This window comes from Lolium perenne, chromosome 7 (assembly GCF_019359855.2).
Source record: "Lolium perenne isolate Kyuss_39 chromosome 7, Kyuss_2.0, whole genome shotgun sequence".
Taxonomy (NCBI): Eukaryota; Viridiplantae; Streptophyta; class Magnoliopsida; order Poales; family Poaceae; genus Lolium; species Lolium perenne.
In genome coordinates, this window is record NC_067250.2 from 230133018 (window position 1) to 230149200 (window position 16183).

General features: G+C 42.4%; 1 protein-coding gene across 1 annotated transcript; it reads left to right on the plus strand.

The window, feature by feature from the left end:
- The first annotated feature begins 9132 nt into the window (after positions 1–9132).
- On the plus strand, positions 9133–9486 carry LOC127315466 (putative cysteine proteinase inhibitor 7). The gene has a single exon (XM_051345952.1). It carries the CDS (start codon positions 9133–9135, stop codon positions 9484–9486), a length of 354 nt encoding a protein of 117 aa, XP_051201912.1.
- The last annotated feature ends 6697 nt before the right edge of the window (positions 9487–16183 follow it).

Genomic DNA, 16183 nt, shown 5'->3' on the forward strand with positions numbered 1-16183 from the left:
AAACTTTTGCATTTCACATAGTTCAACAAAATTATTGAGATGGGCAGCAGCATCATCAGAACTAACACTAGAAAATTGCTCTCTCATAACAAGATTCAGTAAAGCAGGTTTAATTTCAAAGAATTCTGCTGTAGTAGCGGGTGGAGCAATAGGTGTGCATAAGAAATCATTATTATTTGTGGTTGTGAAGTCACACAACTTAGTATTTTCAGGAGTACCCATTTTAGCAACAGTAAATAAAGCAAACTAGATAAAGTAAATGCAAGTAACTAATTTTTTTGTGTTTTTAATATAGCAAACAAGATAGCAAATAAAGTAAAGCTAGCAACTAATTTTTTTTGTGTTTTGATATAGTGCAGCAAACAAAGTAGTAAATAAACAAAGCAAGACAAAAACAAAGTAAAGAGATTGGAGGTGGAGACTCCCCTTGCAGCGTGTCTTGATCTCCCCGGCAACGGCGCCAGAAATTTAGCTTGACACGCGTACAACACGCGACCGTTGGGAACCCCAAGTGGAAGGTGTGATGCGTACAGCTGTAAGTTTCCCTCAGTAAGAAACCAAGGTTTATCGAACCAGTAGGAGTCAAGAAGCACGTTGAAGGTTGATGGCGGCGGAGTGTAGTGCGGCGCAACACCAGGGATTCCGGCGCCAACGTGGAACCTGCACAACACAACCAAATTACTTTGCCCCAACGTGACAGTGAGGTAGTCAATCTCACCGGCTTGCTGTAACAAAGGATTAGATGTATATTGTGGATGATGATTGTTTGCAGAAAACAGTAGAACAAGTATTGCAGTAGATTGTATTCGATTAAAAGAATGGACCGGGGTCCACAGTTCACTAGTGGTGTCTCTCCGATAAGAATAAGCATGTTGGGTGAACAAATTACAGTTGGGAAATTGACAAATAAAGAGGGCATGACCATGCACATACAAGTTATGATGAGTATTGTGAGATTTAATTGGGCATTACGACAAAGTACATAGACCGCTATCCAGCATGCATCTATGCCTAAAAAGTCCACCTTCAGGTTATCATCCGAACCCCTTCCAGTATTAAGTTGCAAACAACAGATAATTGCATTAAGTATGGTGCGTAATGTAATCAACAACTACATCCTTAGACATAGCATCGATGTTTTATCCCTAGTGGCAACAGCACATCCACAACCTTAGAACTTTCTATCACTGTCCCAGATTTAATGGAGGCATTTACCCACTATCGAGCATAAATACTCCCTCTTGGAGTTACAAGCAAAAACTTGGCCAGAGCCTCTACTAGTAACGGAGAGCATGCAAGATCATAAACAACACATAGATAATAGATTGATAATCAACATAGCATAGTATTCCATATTCATCGGATCCCAACAAACACAACATGTAGCATTACAGATAGATGATCTTGATCATGTTAGGTAGCTCACAAGATCCAACAATGAAGCACAATTAGGAGAAGACGACCATCTAGCTACTGCTATGGACCCATAGTCCAGGGGTGAACTACTCACTCATCACTCCGGAGGCGACCATGGCGGTGAAGAGTCCTCCGGGAGATGATTCCCCTCTCCGGCAGGGTGCCGGAGGCGATCTCCTGAATCCCCCCGAGATGGGATTGGCGGCGGCGGCGTCTCTGGAAGGTTTTCCGTATCGTGGCTCTCGGTACTGGAGTTATTATCGACGAAGGCTTAAGTAGGCGGAGGAGATAGGTCAGGGGGCGCCACGAGGGCCCCACACAACAGGCCGGCGTGGCCAGGGCTTGGGCCGCGCCGCCCTAGCATGTGGGCGCCTCGTCGCCCCACTTCGTTTCCTCCCCGGACTTCTGGAAGCTTCGTGGAAAAATAAGATCCTGGGCGTTGATTTCGTCCAATTCCGAGAATATTTCCTTACTAGGATTTCTGAAACCAAAAACAGCAGAAAACAGCAACTGGCTCTTCGGCATCTCGTTAATAGGTTAGTGCCGGAAAATGCATAAATATGACATAAAGTATGCATAAAACATGTTGGTATCATCAATAAAGTGGCATGGAACATAAGAAATTATTGATACGTTGGAGACGTATCAGCGGCCAATACATCCTCCAGACGGTATGGCTTGTGTTCATTTCTCAGACCGTAGTTTCCCATTCTATCCACATATCTTGGCCACTCATCCCAGGCCTTTGTATCATGAATGTACTCTCTGATATAACCCAAATCGGCGTAGTAGATGCAACCAGGTAGAAGTGTCGGGTGCACTCTGGTGTCGATGGAGATACATCAGATATAATGCACGAAGAAGGCATGACTGCCAATGTTACTGACCGGATGGAGAGAGCGGCTCTGAGTGTCCACACGGTACACCAATGGTTGGTCCTCTAAAAGCATGTTGTCCAACAACACAAGCAGTAGATCACCATCCGACTTCACAAGATAGAACTTGTCATTTCCAAGTTGTGGAAATGAAATTAGTGTCTCCATCTTGACAGTGCTCGCGCGCTGCTGCAACTGTACATTGGTGCACACTATTCTTCCGGACTCAAAATTATCCACAGCTATTGCATACAGTTCACCATTGAACGGGGTAATGCAACGCAAACCATGGTTCTCCATCGAAAAACTACCATCTCCCCAATCTTCATATATATCCTTAGTTGGAGTGCTCTCATCGACCCAACTAATTTCGTTCGAGTAATGTGAACAAACGAAGACCATAGTCTGGGATTTGATTACAGCGACTGAATTCAGAAAAACAGATGGCATCTGCGCCTCAAACATAGTGTTCGATGCCTTTGTGAGTGGGTTCAGAAGCCGTATCTTGTGCGGCGGGTTCTTCTAGGCAAGCACGATGACACCACGGCAAAATCCGATGAAGTAGTATCTAAAATATATTGATGAAGATAACATTCAGCACTAAGATTGAAAATAAGAATAGATTAACCCTATAGATATGGAGGAATTTGAACCTTGCACGAACTTCCGATAGATCTATGGTGATGTAGCGGGATGTGCCGAGTTGGAGGAAGGTGAACTCAACGGCGCGTGGAAGGGCGTGGTCTACCATGATCCATTCGTGCAGGTGCACGTCAGGCTCAGGTAAACCTGAGCGCCAATTTCTACAGACTTGCCTCATAGCAGAGTAGGCGTCCACGTACTCCTCATTCACCAGTAAGCATTCACTGATCTTGTGAAGTGGTCCGTCACCCATGAGAGAGGCCCAGCTCACGGAGGTGCCACGCTTGGACGCGCCACCCTAGGAGGCGACGGGCTCGGCGGCGACGGGCTCTGAGGCGCCGGGCTCGGCGGCGACGGGCTTGGAGGCGATGGGCTCGGAGGCGACGGGCTCGGAGGCGACAGGCTCGGATGCGATGGGCTCGGCGGCGATGGGCTCGGGGGTGATGGCCACCGGCGCATTCTTCTTCTCCATCGCCGGCAGGGCTCGTATGGCGGTTGGGGTTTTTCCTTCGATTTGGAGAAGTTGATGGGACATGAGAGGCGTGGTTTCGTGCGTGAGCGAGAATGAGACGTACTGTGTGCAGAGGGAGGGAGGGAGAGAGGGGCTTACGCGTCCTAAATGCGACCCGCGTCCTACGCGTCCACTAGTGCACGTTTACACCGCGACACGCGTCAACAATGGCACGTCTTCCACTTCTGCACCGCAACACGCGTCCTCGAGTCTAACCTTGGAAATTTAGATATACTCAGGTATACCCTCGAGTCATATACTAGCATTTTTTGTATGCTCAGTTTTCCCCTTGGGTGCTAATACTGGCTAGTGCAATATACTCAGTTTTACCCTCAAGTGGCTGGTCAACAGAGAGTCAACAAATGGGATTAACCAGTTAAATGAGTTATTTAATGTGCAAAAAATGCCGAAAAAGAGTGGCACTTACTCATGGAGTGCTTACCACAAGTTGCCACTTCTCAAATCATAGATAAATCATAGATAAATCAAGTTTTACCACAAATTGCCACTTCTCAAATCACCTAGTAGCTATGAAGGTGCATGGTTTTCCACAATAAGCCCTACCCAAAACAGCTTTCCCCAAAACATACTTTGTCTGAATGAGGCCATAATTTTCACACTCATGTATATTTGTATTGCAAATAGTTTGAGGTAGGCCAAGATGGGTTTCATTGTACAAAACACGCATTTTTCATTTTTTAAATCTCATATTTGAATCCCTTAGTCTGTTTACTACTCACTTGCCCTTGGTTTCTTGATACTACTCAGTTTTGCCCTCTCCCTTCACAAATTCTCACAGACGCCCAACATTGCCCTAATTGGTCTAGCCCCTGTCACGCGGATCGTGCCCGCCGACCATTGATCGTATGATTTAACGGGCAGGATAACCCCTATCTCTCTCTGGTTGGGGCCACCACCCTCTCTCTCTCTGTCGGCGGTTAGGTTCCACCCTCTATGTATGCTAAAGGGCGGTTACCCAGTACGCTAAAGTTTGGTTTTCTGTATTATTTTTCACGAGCTAAATTATAAACTCTTTTAGGTATTATTTTTTACGCAAAAAATGATAAACCATCACCGATTTGTACTTTTCACGCAAAAAATGATACACCATCACCCATTTGTTGTAGCCATTACTTTTCACGCAAAAAATGATACACCATCACCAATTTGTTGTAGCCATTACTTTCCACGCAAAAAATGATACACCATCACCCATTCCTTGTAGCCATTACTTTCCACGCAAAAAATGATGAACAATCACCGATTTCTTGTAGCCATTACGGTAAAATGATAAACTATCATGAATTACCATTTCTTTTAGGCATTACTTTTCACGGTAAAATGATAAACTATATCACGATGTTCCATTTCCGTCAAGATAGTCCGCATTACTTTTTTGTTGAGATATACTCCCTCCGTCCACAAATAAGTGTACTTTTAGCTTTTGTACTATGTCAAATATATGATGAGATTTTGGTATAATTTGAAACTACATTTCAAAACAAATCTCGGGATACTAAATTAGTGTCATAAATGCTACTACTTTTTCCTATATATGTGGTCAAAGTTTAAAGGGAAGTTTGACTAAACACAAAACCTAGATGACTACCCCCACAACGATCATGTCCTCCTTAATTTATTGTGTAAACCCCCACAACGGTCACATCCTCCTTAATTTATTGTGTAAACCCCTACAACGTTCATCTCTCCCTTATAAACACCCACAACGGCCATCCCTTGTGTCAATAGGTTCTGCCTCTCTCTTCTTCGTTCACAAACACTTGATCCATTGCCATGGCTTCCACGTCTCGGACGCGGACCGGAAGGGGAAGGGGAAGGGGCGGCCGGGGTGGTGGATCATCATCATTGCCACCACCACCGTCAGCACTGCCATTGATCATAGAGGAGTTCTTCATCGTCGTCTATGAAGACCCTTTGGTCAAGAAGGTACGTCCGCGTTCCCACATATATGATGCATGTGATTAATTATGGGCATGTTCTAAAAAACCTTTAATTTCAAACGGATCGGCGCTCGATCTCTTTGCAGGCACTCCCAAAAAAGTTTGCGGACTATCTTGACGGCCAGGAGCCAGCTAAGGTGTATCTGCGAGCAGCTGACTGTGGTCCTCGTCTCTGGACCGTGGAGGTCCTATTTGACGGTCAAGGCCGGATGTACCTCGACAAGGGTTGGGAGAATTTCGCCATCGCGCACGGTGTGGATTTTGGCTGCTTCATACACTTCAAATATGAAGGCGATGATGTGCTCATAGTGAAGGTGTTCGACGGAACAATGTGCAGGAAGTACTACTACTCGGACGACGAAGATACTGACGATGAAAGCGACGACGACGTGAAGCCATGCATCCATCCCCTTTAGATAAGGCGATTATGACCAAGAATATATATGTAGCTTCATATGCATCAATTTAGAGATCTAGCTATTTTCCTATATATTATGCATTTAAAAATTATATCGCAATTTCCACCATGATTCGAGCACCACAGCCTCCAAACGATGCCGATATCGGCATGGTCAAAACGGCTATGCTCGCCGCCACTGCTAGGTCACCGTCGAAAAGCACCAAGTTTTGTATAAGATTCACTTTAGATTAAGCTGCGAAAATAGTCACCTGCCATTGGCTGAGGCGGCCCCACAGAGCGGCTCTATATGATATTATCTAAATAAATAGACGACCCCAGCGGTCATTGGCTGCGGAGGCCCCACAGAGCGGGAATATATGATTTTCTCTAAATAAATAGAAGACCCCACTAGTTATTGGCTGCGGCAGCCCCACAGAGTGGTAATATATGTCTTTTCCTGAAAAATAGACGACCCCACTGGTCATTGGTAGCGGCAGCCACACAGAGCGGTTATATATGTATTTTCTTGAAAAATAGACGACCCCACTGGTCATTGGCTGCGGCAGCCCTATAGAGTGGCCCCATTTGTCATTGGCAGCACCACATATACAATCAGGAAATAAAACGGCCCACGCGTCAGCGACAAATGGATGGCTACTCGTCAGCACAAGATGGTCAGAGAGGAACTGCCCTCTATGCAGCCCCACCTCTGTGCAGCCCCACCCGTCAGATTAACGGTAACGGTAAGGCCTCTGACCTGACGGCAACCCTCCCGTCCGAGGGGTTTCAAACTAGAGGGAGGAGAAAACTGAGGAAAAGTTAAGAGGCTGGGGAAAACTGAGCACAACTAAGGAACCAGGGGCACGAAAATAGAAATCCCATGATAGAAAGGCTGGAGTTCGAAGTTGTGGATTTCCCGTCGCAATATCACGCCTTGTTGGGATGACCAACATACACCAGGTTTATGGCGGTACCACACTACACGTACCTGTTGTGGAGGTTACCTGGACCTAAGGGACCAATTACAGTCAAAGGCAGTTTCGCATTAACTGATTAATGCGACAAGGATTTTCATCAACTGTCGGAAACTTTCGGGATGCAAGCAGAATATATGGCGTCAAGGCTAACAACCGATTATGATGTGTTGCCAGATGTAGGAAGGCCACTCAGGGAGCCAACCTTTAACACTACCAAGGACTCTAAGGAGGTGCAGATTCACCCGACAGATCCAAAGAAAACGACGTCCATTGCAACAGACATGGACCTTGCATAGGAAAGCGCGCTCGTCGAGTTCCTCCGTGAGCACTGGAAAATCTTCGCATGGTGTCCAGCTGACATGCCAGGAGTACCCAGGGAACTTGCCGAGCAACACCTAAACTTGGATCCAATAGCGAGACCAATAAAATAACCTTTGTGGCGTTTTTCGGAACCAAACCGCAAAGCCATGCTGTCAGAGATTGATCGACTCACAGAGGCTGGTTTTATCAAAGAGTTGCATACAGAGGCCACATGGGTAGCTAACCCAGTTTTGGTCCCGAAGAAAAACACAAAAGTCCTTCGCATGTGTGTTGACTTTACGTGTCTCAATAAACACTGTCCAAAGGATCACTTTTCGCTCCCAAGGATCGATCAAATTATCAACTCCATGGCAGGATGCGAACATCTTTCCTTTCTGGACGCATATTCTGGTTATAACCAGATTAGATTAAAAGAAGATGATGAGGTCAAGACAGCGTTCATAACAACTTATGGCATGTTTTGCTACAAAACGATGCCTTTTGGTCTGAAAAACATGGGAGCAACATATCAGCGGATGATGCAGAAGTGCTTGGCAACACAGATCGGAAAAAACTTACAAGTGTACATTGACGATGTCGTCATAACGTCAAAGAAGGGGCCAACATTGATCGAGGATCTAAAGGAAACTTTCGATAACCTTGACAAGTTCTGCCTCAAGCTGAACCTGACAAAGTGTTCTTTCGGCGTCCCTGCTGGAGAACTTCTCGGGTTCCTAGTCTCAGCAAGAGGAATTGAGGCCAATCCAGAAAAAATTCAAGCCATCGTAACAATGAGAAAGCCAACAAAGTTGAAAGAAATACAACAGCTAACTGGGCGAGTCGCAGCTTTAAGCAGATTCGTCGCCAGGCTAGGAGAAAAGGCGTTGCCGTTCTACGCTTTGATCAAGCAAGGAGAGAAGTTTCAATGGAACGAAGAGGCAAACAGAGCTTTCGAGGATCTCAAACGCACAATCTCGACACCACCAATCCTGGTGGCGCCTATCCTATTTCTTCTAATTGCTAGGAATCAATGATAGCCATGTGATTAAGAGTTCACTTCACAATATGGCGGTGGTCGACATGTCTTCTCTATGTTTGTTGTCACATAATACAGTTTTATCATCAAGCTAAGAGACAATAGGTGGTATTTTATTTTAAGACACGTGTTCTACACTTTGATGCTCTTGTTCTTTCTATCAAGTTAAGTTTTTGTGTTGGTCCATATGATGGATGCAAGATCCCAGGTGCTTGGTCAACGTATTTTTTTAGTGACAGTATGTAGTATTTATACCAGTTTGATGCGTTCATCAAAAATTAGTCTTCCAAAATCCTTATAACGGACAATGTTAGGATAGTAGTTGATTGAGTTAATGTATCATCTTCCATGAATTTGCCAGTGGTACGAGACATTTTGGTAAAACCCAAAATGTTACCTCTCATTTGAAGGGTTTGATGACAACTTGAAAACGCGGGTTTCTGTAAGAAAAAAGTATCAGTAGTACTAGTGTACTATTGTAAATTTTTATTATTTTGATAATCCTTTGTCACCTGAGATCGTTTTTTTCTATATGTCAAATTTATTTCTAGAAACCCTTCATAATGAGGATTGACTTGACGTGATGATAAATTGACTTCTAATAGCCTCCTCATATAAATGAAATTCATTAATAACAATTGAAATAGGTTAATTATAAATTAATTATGGGCTAAATTTCACAAAAGGTCAATTAGAAGTAACTTTGCTTCAAGAAAAAATTGAGCTTATCTTCGGTGTCTAATCGGAGCAGTATTACAGATACATTAAATTGTAGACAAATATAGTATCATATTAGAAGCCTTGAATTAATATTTTCCAAACAAAAGTAAAAATTGTATTTCCATGATATATGCAATAATTTTTTCCTGCTATATTTTCCTTCTCGAGTAGTTTATATATTTCAATATTCCCCACATTGTCTTCGCCCTTCATCAAACCATAGTTGCCTCCATTGATCTCAAACTTCAAAGCCATCGATTATTCGAACGTCGAATAATAATAACCCTAAATACCATGAGAACCGCACTCCTCCTCGTCGCCATTACCACTCTCATCTATGCTGCTGCAGTGCCCACCACGGCAAACCCCGATGATTGGTCCAAGATTAAGAACATCACCGACCCATACATGCAGGGGCTCAGCAAGTGGCTGGTGATGGAGCACACCAAAATGGGGGGCAATGATGGGCTCAAGTTTCAGAAGGTGCTAAGCGGCGAATATCAAATTAGGAATGGTGTAAGTTATCGGCTTGTCATCATTGCCATGAGACCAGGTGGCTCACATGGCACATACAAAGGATGGTTACTAGAGGAAGTCCCGAGTAACCAGAACACATGGAAGCTCGTAAATTTCAGCCCTTTAGACTAGTCGGGTTACCTTTAGTGTTGTAATAAATTTACAAGAAATTATATGGTGTTTTTCTTTAATTTTGCATGCATGCTTCTGTTGGACTATGGAGATATTAAGAAAATGAATCCTCGCATGCAAATCCTATTTCTTATAATTGTTAGGAATCAATGATAGCCATGTGATTAAGAGTTCACTTCACAATATGGCGGCGGCCGACATGTCTTCTCTGTGTTTGTTGTCACATAATACAGTTTTATCATCAAGCTAAGAGACAATAGGTGGTATTTTATTTTAAGACACGTGTTCTACACTTTGATGCTCTTGTTCTTTCTATCAAGTTAAGTTTTTGTGTTGGTCCATACGATGGATGCAAGATCCCAGGTGCTTGGTCGATGTCTTTTTTTACTGATAGTATGTAGTATTTATACCAGTTTGATTCCTTCATCAAAAATTAGTCTTCCAAAATCCTTATAACGGACAATGTTAGGATAGTAGTCGATTGAGTTAATGTATCATCTTCCATGAATTTGCTAGTGGTACGAGACATTTTGGTAAAACCCAAAATGTTACCTCTCATTTGAAGGGTTTGATGACAGCTGGATGATACGTCTCAAATGTATCTATAATTTCTTATGTTCAATGCTACTGTTATGACAATACTCACATGATTTATACACACTTTATGTCATTATTATGAATTTTCCGGCACTAACCTATTGACAAGATGCCGAAGCGCCAGTCCTGTTTTGTGCTGTTTTTGGTTTCAGAAATCCTACAAAGGAAATATTCTCGGAATTGGACGAAATCAACGCCCAGGCTCTTATTTTTCCACGGAGCTTCCAGAAGACCGAAGAGCATACGAAGTGGGGCCACGAGGTGGCCAGACCACAGGGCGGCGCGGCCAAGGAGGGGCCATCGCCGGCCTGTGGTGTGGGCCCCTCGTGCCTCTGCCGACTCTGTCCTTCCGCCTACTTATACTCTCCGTCGCGAAAACCCTATTACCGAGAGCCATGATACGAGAAAAGTTCCAGAGACGCCGCCGCCGCCAATCCCATCTCAGGGGATTCAGGAGATCGCCTCCGGCACCCTGCCGGAGAGGGGAATCATCACCCGGAGGACTCTACATCACCATGATTGCCTCCGGACTGATGTGTGAGTAGTTCATCCTTGGACTATGGGTCCATAGCAGTAGCTAGATGGTTGTCTTCTCCTCATTGTGCTATCATGTTAGATCTTGTGAGCTTCCTATCATGATCAAGATCGTCTATTTGTAATGCTACATGTTGTGTTTGTTGGGATCCGATGAATATGGAATACTATGTCAAGTTGATTATTGATCTATCATATATGTGTTGTTTATGATCTTGCATGCTCTCCGTTGCTAGTAGAGGCTCTGGCCAAGTTGATACTTGTGACTCCAAGAGGGAGTATTTATGCTCGATAGTGGGTTCATGCCTCCATTGAATCTGGGACAGTGACAGAAAGTTCTAAGGTTGTGGATGTGCTGTTGCCACTAGGGATAAAACATCGATGATTTGTCTAAGGATATTTGTGTTGATTACATTACGCACCATACTTAATGCAATTGTCTGTTGTTTGCAACTTAATACTGGAAGGGGTGCGGATGCTAACCCGAAGGTGGACTTTTTAGGCATAGATGCATGCTGGATAGCGGTCTATGTACTTTGTCGTAATGCCCTAAGTAAATCTCATATTACTGATCATGATATGTATGTGCATTGTTATGCCCTCTCTATTTGTCAATTGCCCAACTGTAATTTGTTCACCCAACATGCTATTTCTTATTGGAGAGACACCACTAGTGAACTGTGGACCCCGGTCCATTCTTTTACATCTGAAATACAATCTACTGCAATCATTGTTCTCTGCTGCTCATTGCAAACAAACATCATTTTCCACACCATACATTTAATCCTTTGTTTACAGCAAGCCGGTGAGATTGACAACCTCACTATTAAGTTGGGGCAAAGTATTTTGATTGTGTTGTGCAGGTTCCAAGTTGGCGCCGGAATCCCTGGTGTTGCGCCGCACTACACTCCTCCACCAACAACCTCACGTGGCCCTTGACTCCTACTGGTTCGATAACCTTGGTTTCTTACTGAGGGAAAACTTGCTGCTATACGCATCACACCTTCCTCTTGGGGTTCCCAACGGACGTGTGCTTCACGCGTCAACAAGCTCTTTTTCTGGCGCCGTTGCCGGGGAGATCAAGACATGCTGCAAGGGGAGTCTCTCACATCCAATCTCTTTACTTTGTTTTTGTCTTGCTTTACTTTATTTTATTTACTGCTTTGTTTGTTTTCTTATATCAAAATACAAAAAAATTAGTTACTTGCATTTACTTTATTTACTGTCTTGTTTGCGTTCTCTATATCAAAAACACAAAAAATTAGTTACTTGCATTTACTTATTTTGTTATCATGACTAGTCATGTAGAGTCTACTCTATCACCTGAGGAATCGATCTTTATTTTTAAACAAGGGGGTGAGGAGAGTTTTAAAGAAGCTTGGTCTAGAATTTTTGATTCTTATAGTAAAACTGAACCTAAAATGACTCTAAGTTTGCTTCTTAGTAACTTTTATTTTGGGCTTATTCTTCGCTATAGATATGCCTTAGATGCTGTAGTGGGAGGAGATTTTCTTCACTGTGATGGGGATCAAGCTTTTAATGCCATAAAAAATTGCTTACATCATCTAGCTCCGCTAATAATTTTGATTCATCTCTTGCTAGCATTCATAATAGATTAAACACTCTCGAAACAAATATATCTTGTTTAAAAGAAGGGTACAACCAGATTCGCGAATATTATGATTATGTTCCAGTAAGCTTTGAACCTTCAATGTGGGTGCCTACTATTAAAGTTGCTATTTTTGTTGATATTTTTTATGCTCGTTGTGATATTATGTCCGAGTTCTGCCTTATGCCTAAAAGTATTTATGAATCTTTGACACTTTGGGAACTTACTGAAGGAGGAGAAGGAATAACTCTTACCGATAACTCTGTTATAATTCCTAAGGGAATAACTGAAGGCGTGTTCACAACCTTTCTTGGAAGAACGGTATCCACTGATTATCTCGTTGTTGAATGTGTAGGGACAGGACAAATCACACTTGGAAGATCCCTGCTGAAACTAGTGGGAGCAATCATAGATGTCGGGAAAGACACTCTAAATTTTACCTCTACACCCGGATGCGGTCATATATTCCCTAAACCAAAGAGTAAGAATAAGAGTAAGAAGGGTAGGCGCAAAGCCCCTGGTAAGAATGTTAATGCTTCATCTCTTGATAATACTTGATTCACACTTTCTGCGCCTAGCTGAAAGGCGTTAAAGAAAAGCGCTTATGGGAGACAACCCATTATTTTACTTCTACAACAATTTTGTTTTATATTTGAGTCTTGGAAGTTGTTACTACTGTAGCAACCTCTCCTTATCTTTATTTTATTACATTGTTGTGCCAAGTAAAGTCTTTGATAGTAAGGTTGATACTAGAATTGGATTACTGCGCAGAAATAGATTTCTTGCTGTCACGAAATTGAGTAGCCCCGTCTGTAGGCAACTCAGAAAAATCTGCCAATTTACGTGCGTGATCCTCAGATATGTACACAACTTTCATTCAGTATGCGCTTTTTCATCTGAATAAGTTAAGTTCCCCTAAAAAATTCGTCTTTACGGACTGTTCTGTTTTGACAGATTCTGCCTTTTATTTCGCATTGCCTGTTTTGCTATGTTGGATGGATTTCTTTGTTCCATTAACTTTCAGTAGCTTTGTGCAATGTCCAGAAGTGTTAAGAATGATTATGTCACCTCTGAATATGTGAGTTTTTGATTGTGCACTAACCCTCTAATGAGTTTGTTTTGAGTTTGGTGTGGAGGAAGTTTTCAAGGATCAAGAGAGGAGGATGATACAATATGATCAAGAAGAGTGAAAAGTCTAAGCTTGGGGATGCCCCCGTGGTTCATCCCTGCATATTTCAAGAAGACTCAAGCATCTAAGCTTGGGGATGCCCAAGGCATCCCCTTCTTCATCGACAACTTATCAGGTCACCTCTAGTGAAACGATATTTTTATTCCGTCACATCTTATGTGCTTTACTTGGAGCATCTGTATGTTTTTATTTTTTGTTTGTGTTTGAATAAAATCGGATCCTAGCATTCTTTGTTTGGGAGAGAGACACGCTCCGCTGTTTCATATGAACACAGGTGTTCTTAGCTTTACTTTTAATGTTCATGGCGAAGGTTGAAACTGCTTAGTTCATTGTTATATGTTTGGAAACAGAAAATGCTTCATGTGGTAATTGGTATATTTTCTTGAATAATTTGATACTTGGCAATTGTTGTGCTCATTAGATCATGTTTAAGCTCTTGCATCATGTACCTTGCACCTATTAATGAAGAACTACCATAGAGCTTGTTGAAATCTGGTTTGCATGATTGGTCTCTCTAAAGTCTAGATATTTTCTGGTGAGGTGTTTGAACAACAAGGAAGACAGTGTAGAGTCTTATAATGCTTGCAATATGTTCTTATGTAAGTTTTGATGTACCGGTTCATACTTGTGTTTGCTTCAAACAACCTTGCTAGCCAAAGCCTTGTATTGAGAGGGAATACTTCTCTTGCATCCAAATCCTTGAGCCAAAAACTATGCCATTTGTGTCCACCATACCTACCTACTACATGGTATTTTTCTGCCATTCCAAAGTAAATTACTTGAGTGCTACCTTTAAAATTTCATTTCTTGTCTTTGCAATATATAGCTCATGGGAAAATAGCTTAAAAACTATTGTGGTAAAGAATATGTAGCTTATGTATCTTATTTCTTATAAGTTGCTTGTTGAGCGGTAACCATGTTTCTGGGGACGCCATCAACTATTACACCTTTGTTGAATCATGTGAGTTGCTATGCATGTTCGTCTTGTCTGAAGTAAGGGTGATTTATCATGATCAAATGGTTTGAGTATGCATATTGTTAGAGAAGAACATTGGGCCGCTAGCTAAAGCCATGTATCATGGTGGAAGTTTCAGTTTGGACATTAATCCTCAATCTCTTATGAGAATATTATCTGTTGTTGAATGCTTATGCATTAAAGAGGAGTCCATTATCTGCTTTCTATGTTGTCCCGGTATGGATGTCCTAAGTTGAGATCTATCAAAAACGAGAAATCAAATGCGATCTATCTCCTTGGACCTTTGTACAGGCGGCATAGAGGTACCCCTTTGTGACACTTGGTTGAAACATATGTTATGCAATGATAATCCATGTAAATCCAAGCTAATTAGGACAAGGTATGAGCACTATTGGTATTCTATGCATGAGGCTTGCAACTTATAGGATGTCTTATGCATAACACATATGAATTATTACTACCGTTGACAAAATTGTTTCTATGTTTTCAAAATAAAAGCTCTAGCACAAAAATAGTAATCCATGCTTCCCTCTGCGAAGGGCCATTCTTTTACTTTATGTTGAGTCAGTTTACCTACTTCTTTCTGTCTTAGAAGCAAACACTTGTGTCAACTGTGTGCATTGATTCCTACATACTTGCTTATTTGCATTCATCATATTACTTTGTGTTGACAATTATCCATGAGATATACATGTTGAAGTTGAAGCAACTGCTGAAACTTATATCTTCCTTTGTGTTGCTTCAAAACTTTCTACTAAGAATCTATTGCTTTGTGAGTTAACTCCTATGCAAGTCTTATTGATGCTTGTCTTGAAAGTACTATTCATGAAAAGTCTTTGCTATATGATTCAGTCGTTTAATCATTGTCTTTACCATTGCTTCGAATCACTTCATTCACCTCATATGCTTTACAATAGTATTGATCAAGATTATGATAGCATATCACTTCAGAAATTATCCTTGTTATCGTTTACCTACTCGAGGGCGAGTAGGAACTAAGCTTGGGGATGCTTGATACGTCTCAAACGTATCTATAATTTCTTATGTTCCATGCTACTTTTATGACAATACTCACATGTTTTATACAGACTTTATGTCATTATTATGCATTTTCCGGCACTAACCTATTGACAAGATGCCGAAGCGCCAGTTCCTGTTTTGTGCTGTTTTTGGTTTCATAAATCCTACAAAGGAAATATTCTCGGAATTGGACGAAATCAAAGCCCAGGGTCTTATTTTTCCACGGAGCTTCCAGAAGACTGAAGAGCATACGAAGTGGGGCCACGAGGTGGCCAGACCACAGGGCGGCGCGGCCAAGGAGGGGCCCACGCTGGCCTGTGGTGTGGGCCCCTCGTGCCTCTCCCGACTCTGCCCTTCCGCCTACTTATACTCTCCGTCGCGAAAACCCTATTACCGAGAGCCACGATACGAGAAAAGTTCCAGAGATGCCGCCGCCGCCAATCCCATCTCGGGGGATTCAGGAGATCGCCTCCGGCACCCTGCCGGAGAGGGGAATCATCACCCGGAGGACTCTTCATCACCATGATCGCCTCCGGACTGATGTGTGAGTAGTTCATCCTTGGACTATGGGTCCATAGCAGTAGCTAGATTGTTATCTTCTCCTCATTGTGCTATCATGTTAGATCTTGTGAGCTGCCTATCATGATCAAGATCGTCTATTTGTAATGCTACATGTTGTGTTTGTTGGGATCCGATGAATATGGAATACTATGTCAAGTTGATTATTGATCTATCATATATTTGTTGTTTATGATCTTGCATGCTCTCCGTT

Coding starts and splice junctions, on each gene's coding strand:
- LOC127315466 (XM_051345952.1), top strand. CDS start 9,133: ATGAGAACCGCACTCCTCCTCGTCGCCATTACCACTCTCATCTATGCT.